This window comes from Plectrocnemia conspersa, unplaced genomic scaffold, assembly GCF_051122295.1.
Source record: "Plectrocnemia conspersa isolate PC_06_02 unplaced genomic scaffold, ASM5112229v1 ptg000013l, whole genome shotgun sequence".
Lineage (NCBI taxonomy): Eukaryota > Metazoa > Arthropoda > Insecta > Trichoptera > Polycentropodidae > Plectrocnemia > Plectrocnemia conspersa.
This window is the reverse complement of record NW_028277177.1, coordinates 4,304,704-4,318,918: the sequence shown is the minus strand read 5'-3', so window position 1 is coordinate 4,318,918 and position 14,215 is coordinate 4,304,704. Positions and strand designations below refer to the sequence as shown.

The 14,215-nt window shown below is 31.9% G+C and overlaps 1 protein-coding gene across 6 annotated transcripts in view; it reads left to right on the top strand.

Annotated features, from left to right (window-relative positions):
- LOC148227090 (protein kinase C-binding protein NELL2-like) overlaps positions 1–14,215 on the top strand; it is an 82,046-nt gene that overhangs the window by 62,721 nt on the left and 5,110 nt on the right. The window contains exons 1-13 of one of the 6 annotated variants that reach the window (XM_088202517.1): positions 1,531–1,666; positions 4,437–4,716; positions 5,126–5,281; positions 5,346–5,474; positions 5,542–5,635; positions 6,453–6,644; positions 6,721–6,840; positions 7,397–7,657; positions 8,999–9,235; positions 9,303–9,419; positions 10,157–10,431; positions 10,510–10,689; positions 12,116–12,165. In XM_088202517.1, coding sequence (XP_088058643.1) covers positions 4,516–4,716; positions 5,126–5,281; positions 5,346–5,474; positions 5,542–5,635; positions 6,453–6,644; positions 6,721–6,840; positions 7,397–7,657; positions 8,999–9,235; positions 9,303–9,419; positions 10,157–10,431; positions 10,510–10,689; positions 12,116–12,165 — 2,012 coding nt within the window. In that variant the 5' untranslated portion in view covers positions 1,531–1,666; positions 4,437–4,515. Of the gene's footprint in view, positions 1–1,530; positions 1,667–4,436; positions 4,717–5,125; positions 5,282–5,345; positions 5,475–5,541; positions 5,636–6,452; positions 6,645–6,720; positions 6,841–7,396; positions 7,658–8,998; positions 9,236–9,302; positions 9,420–10,156; positions 10,432–10,509; positions 10,690–12,115; positions 12,503–14,215 lie in introns of those variants that run through there. The other 5 variants (XR_015812023.1, XM_088202514.1, XM_088202515.1 and 2 more) reach the window with 5 other exon arrangements.

Here is a 14,215-nt window from a genome sequence, read left to right as displayed (position 1 = left end):
CATTGGCCGAAAGTAGTAAAAGCAAACCATGAGTAGAGACGCATCGTCGTTCAGCTTTCAAGTTTAACCGTTGTCTAAAAAGCCATATATTAGATGTGGTATTCATAAATAAACGCTGTCCAACGATTACGGAAGATCCCGACATATTCAATCGAAATCATTTAAAAAGTAATAATCGTTCTTGTTTGATCTTAATTAAAATATAAAACGAGATTAGTTGGGAAATTTCAGACAAATAATTTAAAGCCATAAAATTGTGAAATATCAAGCAAAGTTACAGTTTTATTATTTCATATTATTGTCACGGCTTCAAGCTTTGAATTTCACATGTGAACTCCTTTTTCAATTTTCTGTTGCTCATAATATTGATCTATTTTAGATAATAGATTTTAAAAACACCGTAATTTTTTTTCTTCTCTGTTTATTAGAATAAAATAAAAATTGTGTTTCGTTTCAGGGCTCCTATTGTACTGGGCCCTTTGCTTATGCACCTGTTGCATCTGTCTAGTTACAAACTGCTTGAATAAGAACCGATTGTCACATTTACTACACGTGACTTTGTTTATATCACGATTGAACATATTACAAATCAAATGCATTTTTAAAATTAACCCTTTATTTGCCAAAAAATCGCCTTTTGCTACTTTTGGCACGAATTAATTAATTCGACTTTATTTTTGAAAAAATGACATTTTGAATATAGATAATAATCAGTGTTCGAAAAAATCATGTCCGGAAAAATCCGAGCTCCATATCATATTTATTAAAAAAAATCAACGAAGAATTTATAAAAGTAGTATAAATTAACTGAAAGCTTTCTATGAATAGTATAATTTATATTCATATAATACATACATTATTAAATTTAAAAAACATTATTGTTATCTTTAAAAAAATGTTTTAGATCCGTCTTTTGGTTATGACGCGTGAGAATAATATTATTGTATTTTACAATATCAAATATTGTGGTATCTTAGTGTATGATTTACTATAAATATACAAATTAATTATTTTTAATAATATATAGACATCTATGGGGGAAACAAAATATTAATTACTTTTATTGCTGAATAAATTTAGCCAAGTTTAAAACCTCAATGTAACAAAGAGGCACAGAATATTTCGCCTTAATTCTTTACTGGTTGCTATGAAACACATAACAATGACGAAGAACACTACTTTTACTATTTTATATTTATAATCTATCAAATTTATGTCATTACTTTATATAGTTTCATAACTACTGTAATTTCTACTATTTATGTGAATCATATTGTTTTTGCATATACATTAAAATATACAACAAACTTGATTATTGCTCAATAAAACATATTTAAATTTTAAAATATATTAGAGGAGTAATAAAACAAAAATTAAATTAAAAATTACTATATTTTTTTCATATTTTCTTTAAGTAAACTTGACACACCTGAAATAGTCTTATCTTCATATACAAAGCAAATATGTCTAATGTAACATTAAATAGTTTAATTTTACACTATTTGTTTATAATAATAATTATAGTTTCAGGTGGGGATCAATAGTAATAATGCTGACGGCGATGAGTTCTACATCTCAACGTAGCGTATTGGCAAGCTATACTTGTAGGTGCCGCGATCCACTCGCCATGTTTCCACATACAATGGATGCAATAGTGGTGCTAGTGGTATACCATTCAAAACATTGACATTTTTTATATATATATAGGGGAGAATCATGTATCTTGGAATGATCTGTACCTCGGAATGGTCCTCCTTAATCCATTATTATTATTAATATACACAATAATTAACCTTTACTTTTGCATGAATTTTACTGTTCGATATGTTTCCTGTTTTAATTTATTTTACCTTTTATTTTCAATATGTAATATGCATTATTTTATATGTCAGATTATGAAAAATACAAAAGAAAAGGTGTCGTACCTAGGACTAGGACGTTATTAAGATTTAACGCAAATATACATGTAATTATTGAAACAAAGCCATTCTTGCTATATTTTTATACATAGATCAGAGGGATATACTTCTGAAAGAACAGACAAATATAGGCTTACTCGTCGTCGATCAAATGATTTAAATTTTATTGTTCAGAAAGCAAGCTCCGAAACAAAACCCAAAATACTTATTGTATGGGTCCTTAGAATCCTGAATTGCAACTGAGCAAATCTTCAAATAATTAGGGTTACCAAAAATTTCGAGTAAGAATAAAATACAATAATGATTTTAAGAGGAGTTCATTGATCATTTTTCTATATAGCTGCCTCAAAGTTCAATACATGTTTTCTAATGTTTAAAATGTGCATTGATAACTTTTAATCTTTTGATTTATGCACCACCTGTTGCAGCTCTTTCCTAATCTCAAAAGAGATTAAACATAATTTTTCTTACAAATTTCTTTGGTTTGAGCAGGCAGTAGTGAAATACCTTCTACTTCAAAGCGCTGTAAAATAGCTGATGTGGAACATCATTGATGATATATGTATGCTGATCAAAATAATGCACGCAACTCATACACTTTCTGGAGTGAAAATCATATATCACAATATCGAACATTCATCTTTCAATTGTAGAGTCAACTTGTGTACCTGCCTTGTAGCTTTTTGAAATTACAGAATATCATGGACAATATGATTTGCTTTTCGTAAATCCCCAAAAGTGAAACTATATTTGCTGCAGTATGCAGTCATTACAGAACGCACGCTGTTTAAGTCATGCACTTGCTAAAGTGATAGACATATGTATATCATAATACTGAATTTCATCCGTCAATTGGTATGGTACCTACCTTGCAACTTTGTTGAACTGTAGAATATTATGGATGTAGTGATGTACTTATCTGTGATTCATCCCCCAAAGTGTAGCTATTGCACAATGTCTTCAGCCGCCGTAATTAACTCTAGTTTCAGTTTCGATTTCATTCTTTGATGAATTGCAATTGTGATTGCCATTTTAAGTTAAATATTTATCAGTAGTACATAAGGACTAACTGTATTTCACTAAAAACATCTTTGGTGATGGCTTTTTGAATAGTTTAGGTTCAATACATAAAAAAGTTTAATTGCATGAGAAAAATTACATAAAATACTAGTTGAGCTAACATAATTTATTGTGTTCATTTCCAGAATGATGTATGTCTTTCCTATTTACATTATGTAGAAGGCACAAAATTGTTCATTGTATTTATTATTATTATAATACTGAATCATTATAATAATTTTATGATAATGGCACCAAAATATTTAAAATATATTTTAAAATCTCTCTAGGTATGACACTTTCTTCTAAGTATCGATGTTGTTGAACGACTCAAGCTTAAAACAATGCATGAGCGACTCGTATATTCCTCTTGCCTTGATCCTATATGTATGTTTTATTTTTATTTGTCACTCATCCATGATATTGAATATTATTTCTTCATTAACCTCAATGTTTTGTGGAAATTATTTGTTATCTTAGTTTATATATGTGATGTGATCTTTTCGCGACAATTGTCATCAATGTTTGTTGTGTATTGTAATTTATTGTCTAATCACGTGTTTATTTTCACATATTGTTTTCATTTTACACACTTTTCAGAACTTAAAATATAAATCGTCACTCTTTACTATTATCGGAAGTACTCAATTCAGTCGTCAAACGACCAACTTTCAATAAGGGAATTGTTCGTTGTATTTACTCTCGTTTAATAAGTAATTGATTAATATATCGATAAAGGAGGTTACCATATTGAGTTATTATGCGTGTTAACTGCATTCCAAGTAACATGAAAACCCACTCTATAACGATATACAGTTCACGCTTAAAGTAATGTAAGCAAATTGTTTTAAAATTATTTTGCTGTTACAGTTTTATTTCTGTGTTCATATTATATGTATCTATGTATGTATATATATTCATATGTAAGTGTTTATGTATATTTATATGTACATGTATACATATGTATATATATTTATGTACAATTAATAATTATACACATATGTGTTTACTTTAAATATATATAAATATATATATGTGTATATTAGTATAACTCTGGTTTTTATAACGAACGAATCGTTTTTAAACATCCATTTTTTTGTATAGCTCGTTATTGAGAAAATTACACTTTTCTTTTAATCAGAGGTGCCGTAACGTTCCGAGGTACATGAGCATCCCCTATGTATATGTCTATTTAACGTTGCGAATTGAGATGTAGACCTCATACTTTACTATTGATCATATACAGACATAACTTACACCGAACATGCTCGCACAAGGTTTTCGATATTGTATTATTTTTACATCGGTTTCACCTTCGCTTTGTAACATTTGACTGTGAATTAATCCCTGTGTTGTAATATTTTGTTCTGTGAGCTGCGATGATTCTGTGACATGTACCTCGGAACAGGATATTTAACGCAGTGAGTAGATTTAATTCTAACCGATTATGTGTTTCAGGTATCTAGAGTTGCAGTCGAGCGCAAGAAGAAACGAGATAAGACTACACTACCTGCCGGTGGGCTCCGAGAACACTCGGATGGAGACGTTTCCCTACCGATTGGCAGACGGTACGTGGCATCATCTAGCCGTGACCGTCTCAGGAACGCAAATTCAAGTCAGGGTGGACTGCCATGAGCTGTATAAGCATTCGATTGCATTACCGGATACTAATTTTTCAATACCGCAACTAACGTTATGGTTGGGACAACGAAGCAACAAAACGCATTTCATGTTCAAGGTTTGCTTTTTTACAATACGAAATATGTTAAATATAAATGAATCCATGTGCAGAAAAAAGGTGTAAGTCGACTTACTTGATATCAAAAAATTCCATGTCATTTAATGAAATACCACGTAACTTAATGAAATTGAAATATTAAAAAAACGACCCCAAACTGGCCAATTTCCCCCCCCCCCCTGGAAAAAACTGAATTGACTTCCCTGGGTTTCACCTCTTAACTACTCCAAAATACGAATGACCGAGCGCTTGTTTTAAATATGGCGGCTATTTTATATGCGTATCAGGCACTCTTCAAACTATATACATAATAATAAAGCAGTGTTTTAACTTTTATCACATATTTCTGGAAGTAACTTTTTTCACACATGTAATTTTTTAATAAAATCTAATTGTAACTTTTTTGCAGGGTTCTCTTCAAAACGTTAAAATTGTGAGCGGTCCTCATGGATATTTATCGCAATGTCCGGATCTCAACCCCGAATGTCCGACGTGTGGTGAATTCGCTTTACTCGAAGCGAACGTACGCGAACTGACTGCTACCAATCATCAATTGAGTTCAATGGTAAGCAAATTTTTTAAATAATAATAATAATAATAATATTATATAATTATTGTTTCAATTGCAGTACATAGAACTGGAGAAGAGAATTAGCAAAGTGGAACAATGCGATTGTACAAAGTCTTGCTTTTTTAACAACAGCATTCGTGCTGATGGCGAAACGTGGAAGAAAGATTGCAATCTGTGTAGTTGTGTGGTATGAGCTTGTTTCAATAAGAAGATAGTTACATTTTAATTTATAATACAATATATGTTTTTTACAGCATGGCAAGATCACATGCAGACCAGTGGAGTGTCCTCTGATAGAATGCAAGAATCCTGTGCATCGTTCAGACGAGTGTTGTCCCAAATGTCTTCGTATGCGTCCAATCTATAACATACATGATATCGCTCAAAGTTTAAGATCAAAATATTTTTTTAGAAAATTGTATACTTTTATATAGTGGGAATTATAAAACGTCTTTTTCTGATAAAACTCTTATTTGACCTAACTAATACCCCTCTAACTAACTGCTACTTTGTGTTCAATTGATTTTGGGTTTTGGAGGTGGTCCTTTTATACCCATCTTTTGTGACACTGATTATATGAGTTGACATACCGTAGAATACAATATTTTTGCCGTAGTTTATTTGTTCAACAGTAAAAAATCGTTGACCTATGAAAAAGAATTAACAGAGCACTGAATTTTTTTTGTTTAATTTGTCTATTTTTATCATATCAAAAACATCCGCAAAACATAACTGAAAAATGTCTATGCCGAACAGTTGGCACGATACAGATAAGAATATTTTTTTTCATGTTACTTTCATCTAGATACAAATAATTCATAATTTTTTTCTCCAGACATGCAACAATCATTCATCATCCAATGTTGTTCAAGAAATCCATAAATGCTTATAAAAAATGAAACGATCAATCAAATGTGATTATAGCCTACTTAACTACTATATTAAGCTTTACTGCATTAGTCAAGCTTGTCCTCGATTACAACTTTATATACAAAATATTTAAGATACATAACTATATTTAGATGATAATATTCATTACTGTTTCTAATAAGTAATCAACAATACTTAGATCTTCTTTATGTATTTTGGTCTTAATCTCTTGAGCGATGATTATACAAGCTTCTATTATATTCATAACATTACTTTTTTATGTGTATTTCTACAGGCAACTGTTATTCGAAAGGCATCTTTTACGAACATGGAGAAGTAACCCCATTAAGACAGTGCGTGGTATGCGAATGCAAAGACGGTATACTGAATTGTTCAACAATTAATCCCGTAGAACAATGTCCATCATTGACGTGCAGTGAATTGGAGCAGTTTGTAGTTTCAGGAGAGTGTTGTAAATTTTGTCCTGGTTTGTATTTATTTTTGTTATGAAATAATCTTATTTTTGAGGATTATTTTCTATTGGTTGTAAATCAATGTTACAGGGGTCGATTATTGTAATCTTGGTCATCGATGCAGTAAGAATGCCACTTGCATGAACCTCAATACAAAATATACGTGCAAATGCAATCAAGGTTTTGATGGAGACGGTATAACATGTAATGGTAAGGTTTTTATATTATTATTTTATAATTCGAAATCCGACCGTGACTTATAAAATTATTTTCTTATAATTACATGAATTTTTTATATAATTCGATAAAAACTTATCCCTTGCTTCATGTTGTTGCTTGAATTTTTATGCATATAATATAAACTCAAGATTCGAATGACCAATTATTAAGTATCACATTAATATGTGTAAAGAGTGATTTTTCTAAACAAAACACAAGATAAATAGTGATTATGGAACATCTAAAAATTTAATTTGCTACTAAATGAATAAGAGCTAGGCAGACTTTTGAAAAACATTAGCGTTACAATAATCCATTACAAAAGCTACTTATCTGTATCTTTTGTCGACATTCTGTAAGCAACCACAATGGTTTGACTTATAAAAGATTATACTGAAGACATACTTTTCCTATCCATTAAAGGAGTTTTACATGGGCTGTATTTAACATTACAACTATTGGTTAAAATAACTATTTTCTTGCAATCGTCCAACTGCATAGAAGAAACATATAAAAGAAAAATTACAAATATTTCTATTATTTGCAGATGTTGATGAATGCTCGTCTCCGGGGGGCCTATGGGGCCACCACTGTCATCTTCACACGCATTGTACAAACGTTGTGGGCTCATATGTGTGCGAATGCGACGAAGGATACGCTCGTTCGGACAAGTACAACTGCGTAGAAATCGACGAGTGCGTATCAGGCGACCACCGTTGCTCTCCGTTCGCTCACTGCATAAATACGGCTGGTTCATATTCTTGTCAATGTATGCAAGGCTATCGCGGTGACGGTTATACTTGCAAACGTAAGTATAATATAAATTGTATATGTATATGTGACTCAGTTGCATTTACCCCCCCCCCCCCCCTTTGAATATATCCAGAAAGATGCATGTAATTTAATGAAACACTATTAATCTTAACGAAATCGGAATATTAAAAAAACGACCACTGACTGACCAACTTTGCCCCTCCCCCTGAAAAAAGTTGAAATGACAACCCTGATTCTAAACCATTATCATTATTTATTTACATGCAATGTTACAGGGAATGTGAATTTTTCAGTGAAGTTATATTTTCACTAGTGAAGTCCAAATACATTTTCACCAGTAGATATATATTTCTACTAACGAAAATATATTTTAATTGATAGACGCTAGTGAAATTATATGCTGCTATAAAATGTAGGAAACTCAATATGTCAGTTGCGAAACGTCCATTTGCTGTTCAAACACTAGTTTCAGAACTTTCATTTAGTCAAGTCTAAAATACAAACTAAGCCAACTCATCTCTCAGGTGAAAATAACCGAGAAAAGAAGTACAGACAGATGTCGCATCTCACATTTCGCTCCATAATTTGTCTGCACTTCGATATTATACTATTTAAAAATATGATAGCTATCCCTACCGATATTACTACGGACTTCTAACATAAGAGGGCTGATCAAAGTACTTTCAACCCGAATTTTGGTCAATAGAAGAGCGCAAAAACACTTTTTAGAACTCAAAAATTCACATCAAAAGCAATAAAATCGTGCCATCGCCATCACGATTTTATTACTTTTGATGTGAATTTTTGACTTCTGAGAAGTGATAATTGTTTTTACGCTCTCCTATTGGGTAAAATTCTGTTTATATGCTCCTTATTTAATTTGTAATATTATTATAAGAGTCGTAGTATAAACGCTAGATTACCGAGCGTTCCCACTGCGATAGCGTGGGACGATTTTATTGCTTTTGGCGTGGATTTTTGACTTCTGAGAAGGGATAACTGTTTTTTTCGCCCTCCTATTGGTCAAAATTCGGTTTAAATATGCTTCATTCGATTCTCACTTAATGTAAGTAATAATATTATTATAAAAGGTCTTAATATGAAGGCTAGATAACCGAGCGTTTTCAATGCGATGGCAACGGCACGATTTTATTGCTTATGACGTTGGATTCTAAACAGGGACAACCTTGAATTTGGTCAGAAAAGTGGATGTCATTCAATGAAATACCAAGAATCTTAATGAAATCTAATAATTTTAAAAAACAACCCCTGACTGGCTAATTTTTGCCCCCCACCCCCTCCCCCTTACTTAGAAAAAGCTGAAATTATTTTCTTGCATAGTTGGAGTTTAAATGTTTTATGATGTTTGTTTTAGCGATATGCAGTAAAGGATGTCTGAACGCTGGTACGTGCCAATTGCCCGAGAAGTGCGAGTGTCGTCCAGGTTTTACTGGGCAACATTGTGAAAGGGATTTAGACGAATGCACAACCAACTCGCATCATTGCCCTTCCACAGCCATCTGTGTAAATATGCCTGGGTGGTATTATTGCAAATGCAAGTCTGGATATCGTTCGATGTTCCATGGTGATGCTCAAACCACGACTTGTCAAGGTAATTTTTTCATTCAGTCACGTTATTCATATATTTTGGATTCATTGAAACTTTGTTATGATTTCAGATATAGACGAATGCAAAGAAGGGTTGCACACTTGTCATCCATCTGCTCAATGTGAAAACACTGATGGGTCTTTTCGTTGTTTGTGTTCTCAACGAAATCAATCTGACTGTAAATTAAGTATGTAGATTAATGATATTTGTATTTATTTAATTCCTCTTATTATGATCAGATATATTTAGTCAGTCCTCGACATTCATACATTAGTTGAATTGTTCCTGAAAATGTGTACGAAATTTGAGTATAGAGCAATGTAAAAACATTTTCCATTATTAACCCTTCCATTGTTGATTATTTTATTTCTACCCATGAGTCTCCAATATTGTTTATTGTGTCTCGAATATTATATTTGGTCCAAAATTTCTTTAATGTAAACGTTCCTTCTCTGTCAATTGTCTTGATTTCCTGGTTCATTATTCTCCTCATATAGTACCGCTTAAAAATAGTTATCACTGTTTGATCTACGGGCTGTATTAAGCAAGTTTTATTAGGAGGAAGAAACACAATATTACTTTCCAGGTGTCTAGGAGAATTGTCTAAGAGCAATAATACTTGAAATGTTAAATTATTCTCTCTACAATATTGCTAAACAGCCGGCACTAAATTAAAAATCTAACTTTTGAAATATGTACATATGAAAGTTGAGGACTGCCTGTACATATATTTAAAGGCAGTTCTTCAGAACGAATATTTTAAATACTTTAGGCCATATAATGATAGTTTCTACATGTTTCTTTTTAAAATCACTCATATCTTTGTATAAATGTCATGATATAAGTTGAGCTGTGTAATAATATTTTATAAATGTATATATTAGAATATTGTTTGTATTAATACAAATCTTTATGTATGTATAGGTTGCATGCACGGAAGTGAAGAGATCCCTCACGGTAGAGAATGGATAGAGAAGTGCAATCTTTGCACTTGCAAGGAGGGTATTTTATCATGTTCAGCCGCTCCCTGTGTTTGCTCATCGCACCCGGCCGCAGTGACGTCGAGGGGCCCTCGCCTCTCACGAGACTGCTGCCCACAGTGCGATGCTAGAAACGACTGCCACCATCAAGAGTTGCATCATGTAATTTTCCACAGTGGCGAAAGATGGGTATACCAATGTCAAACGTGTGAATGTTTGGTAAGCTCGTTGAAGATATCGGTACACATACGTGTATTTATTATATTCCTAACACAACTATTGCAATTGTTGTTTCAGTTGGGAGAAATAGACTGTTGGGAATTAGAATGTCCCGTAGGTGACTATTCAGTAGGCGAACGCGCGTGTTGTGGAGTTGGCGGTAAAGTTACCGGAGTACACGCGGTCGAAGCTCTCTGTTCGCCTAACTCACCCACGCCGTGCCCACAAGCTGCACATCACACTGCTCCCGATTGCCAGGTCCCTTTATCATCTCGTTAAACTAACATAACGTTTTACTAATTTTATGCACAAAACATCGTTATGTTCGCACTGTATACTGTCTCGTCGTCATACCATAATGCAGTGATGATAAAATAACACAAGTCAACAAATGAAATGTTTTTTAAGCTGAATATGTAAAGACTCGAAGTCAAGAACATGTTAACTGATGTAGGGATGATAATAGATATGTTAAAAACACTTTTGGATGTTACTTTATATATTTTCATCAGTCAAGAAAACTCCAGTAATTCTAATTCTACAGCTAAATCATTAACAATATCTTACATTAAAAATACAATATTTCATAAAAAATAGAAAATAATATTTTTCTGTAGGGTTACATAACATGTATGTCTTACCTAATTACTCCAAAGATTTATGAAAAAAAATTCTCCATTATTTAAAACATTCTTGCCATAAATTACATACTTGATTCAAATAGTTAACATGTTCTTATTTTCTGGATCTACATTTTGGCATGTGTATTTTTTAAGAGTACACAAAGCTTAATCTAATGGATATTACAACATATATAACAAAAATGTCAATTAACATATTTTTACTATGTATTAACCACTTCTCACGTACAATAAGATTTTTATCCCACATACCCAAAATGTTGAGCAACTTTACTTTTGATAGTAAATGTCAAATAATAGAAGGGGAAACATGACCCTACACGAATATAGCAATTAAATAAAAATAATAAACTAGTCTTATCTATTTTTACATAGAATTGATAAGCACGGGTGACTTTACCCCTTATTTTATAAAAAAAGATTTTTTTTATTAATATACATTAAAAACTGTGTTTTATCAAAAAATTGTACTCAATAAGTGGTTAATTTCATATCCTTTATGTCATAGCTATTTATAAATGTATAAATTAGATTTTACAATATAATGAAACCTTTGTATAAGCATTTCGATTTTTTTGTAGTATTTTTTAAAATGTAAATAGGTTTTCTTTGTATTAATATTTTCAATAGAGGAGTTATTAATTTATTAAATGTTATTTATATGTATAAAAAAACATACCATACTCTATTTTTATCGAGAGGCAGTGCACAAATACAAATACACATAGAATTAAACTGAATCTGAGAACAAAAAGCAAGAATTATAATATTTAAAACATATAAAACTATAACAATGGTAAATGATTAGATAATAGGCTCGACAGCCTCAAGAGCAAAAAGCAATTGGTAAACTTTCACATACCAGTAGCAATTAATCTAAGACCGGAACCATGTTTTTGTGCACTGACTGTTGAATATAAATATACTTTAGTATAAAAATAAGGTGCAAAATGTGTTGATCTGTGTAATTTGATTCATCGCGCCATAATGCAATGATGATAAGATGATTGTCGTTTTTGTTAATTCATACTTGTCATTTTCAGATGGCATACTGCGCAACCTTGGTGAGCAATAACGCGTGTTGTGTGCATCGGTAACCACCTCACCCTTCTTTTAATCACAATCTATCTCACCTTTATTTGTTTATTTTGCGGCATGAATGACAAGTATCTACGGCAGGGTTACATAATTTTGTTATAAAGACAAACTGGGAATTGCATCCCTGCATTTGACTATGAAAATCTTCCAAATTCTCTCTAACGTAATGCTAAAGTTGTATCGTGTGCATAGCGATTATGGCGAGCCGGAGTGTCGAAATTTCTTTCATCGTATATTTTCAAGAGATTATAAAGAGTGATGTGAACATTTGTGTTGGTTTAGTTGACATTGTATGGACACCCGCACTTTTCTCGTATACGTCAATGGTAAATGTATGTATAGAACGTGTTTATCAGATAATAAATCTAATGATACGGCTTTCATCCTACTAAAATCCATTTTTTGTAAATTTACTACTTACTGACAAATGCACATATGCTTTTCCCATTTTCAAAAGAATAAAAATGTAAATTCCACCATGACTATTTGGCGATGAACATTTGCATTCACCGTTTTTATTTGGCATGCTTCTCAATTATGTTATTTATATATTTTTTCTTGTGAATGTTGAATTAGATGCATGATCACATAATTGCACAAAATATTACACAATGCCACAAAATGCAACTAATTATTGTTTCATTTTTAGAATTTGAACATACTAGGAATGAATGCCTTTACAATATTATAACATAAATTTATTTTTATATGCAAGATAGCAGATAAGACTATTTAGAAAAAATATAAATAAATGTAGATACATAAAAAGTTATGAATTTTTTTAAGTATAAAAGAACATAGGTGCTATGAAAGCATATTTTTTAATTTTCTGAATATTCAATTAGATTTTATTTCAGTACTTGTATAAAATCTAACACGTTCTGAAGTACAACCCAATTTTATTATCCTGTTAAAAATTGTTTAAATGAGTCTAATGAAATCTTTTTAATATTATAGTGTATTTATAAGATATTATTTTTATATGTTGTCTCATTGACATAAAAAGCATGGATCAGTGGCGGTTTATCCATAAGGGCTGCGGGGCTGCAGCCCTCCAAGTATAAAATAAATGTTCCTGTTTTAAATATTTTTATGTATGTAACTTGGTCAACTTAATTTGATTAATAATTTTTGTCTAGTATAATATATTGTATAGTACATATTTTGTTCAATCTTTCAACTTACATTGCTGCAGCCCCTCCACTACAAATTTTTACAGGTCGCCACTAGCGTGGATAGTTATAGAAAAATATCTCTCATGCACCGCTTGCTGCACCTCTTTCCATTCATTGCCTCTTTAAGCAGTCCAAAGAAGTGAAAATCACTATGGTTAAGATCTAACAAATACAACAGATGTTAAGTACAGATCTTGGAGTATGTTGCATCTGTACGCAAAAGTTCACACCTATTTGAATCAACCGCAGGTGGAAGATGATTATTATGATCTAATATTGCTTCTCTTATGTAGTGCTTTTGTTCATTACAAAAGAGTCAGCACATGGCTATGCTTTACTTTGCTATAAAACTAGCACCGTTCCAGAACTTTCTAGTCCACTCGTACAATTGCTGGAGTAATAGATACATTATAATACTGTAATTCTGTGCTTTGTCAATAAGGTGACCAGACGTCCTCCTCAAAAATTGTGTACTACTTTTGTCCTTCTTTGTGCTCCTATAACAAAAATTTTCGAAATTACCTTTTTTTAGCTCTCGCAGCAATTTGTCCTTTTAACAATAATTTTATGTCTATTATTTACCTTCAGAAGTACAGCTTTATTATTTTGCCTGGTATCACTACTTGGTGTGCCTGATCTAATCGAAAAGTTCAGTATCGACAAAATAATACTGAACTTTCATCTGTCAATGAATTTCAAGGCGTTGTTTAATTCTGAACTGTAGGACATCATGAACGATGAACCGTCCCAAAACTCTCTAATTCATCAATGACTAAAAAAGTGCTGCTTCACTTTAAGGCATGTTGCAAGTGTGACGACCATTTTAGGTTACTGCTGTGTTTTTGTATTGCATACCCAATGACGACCATA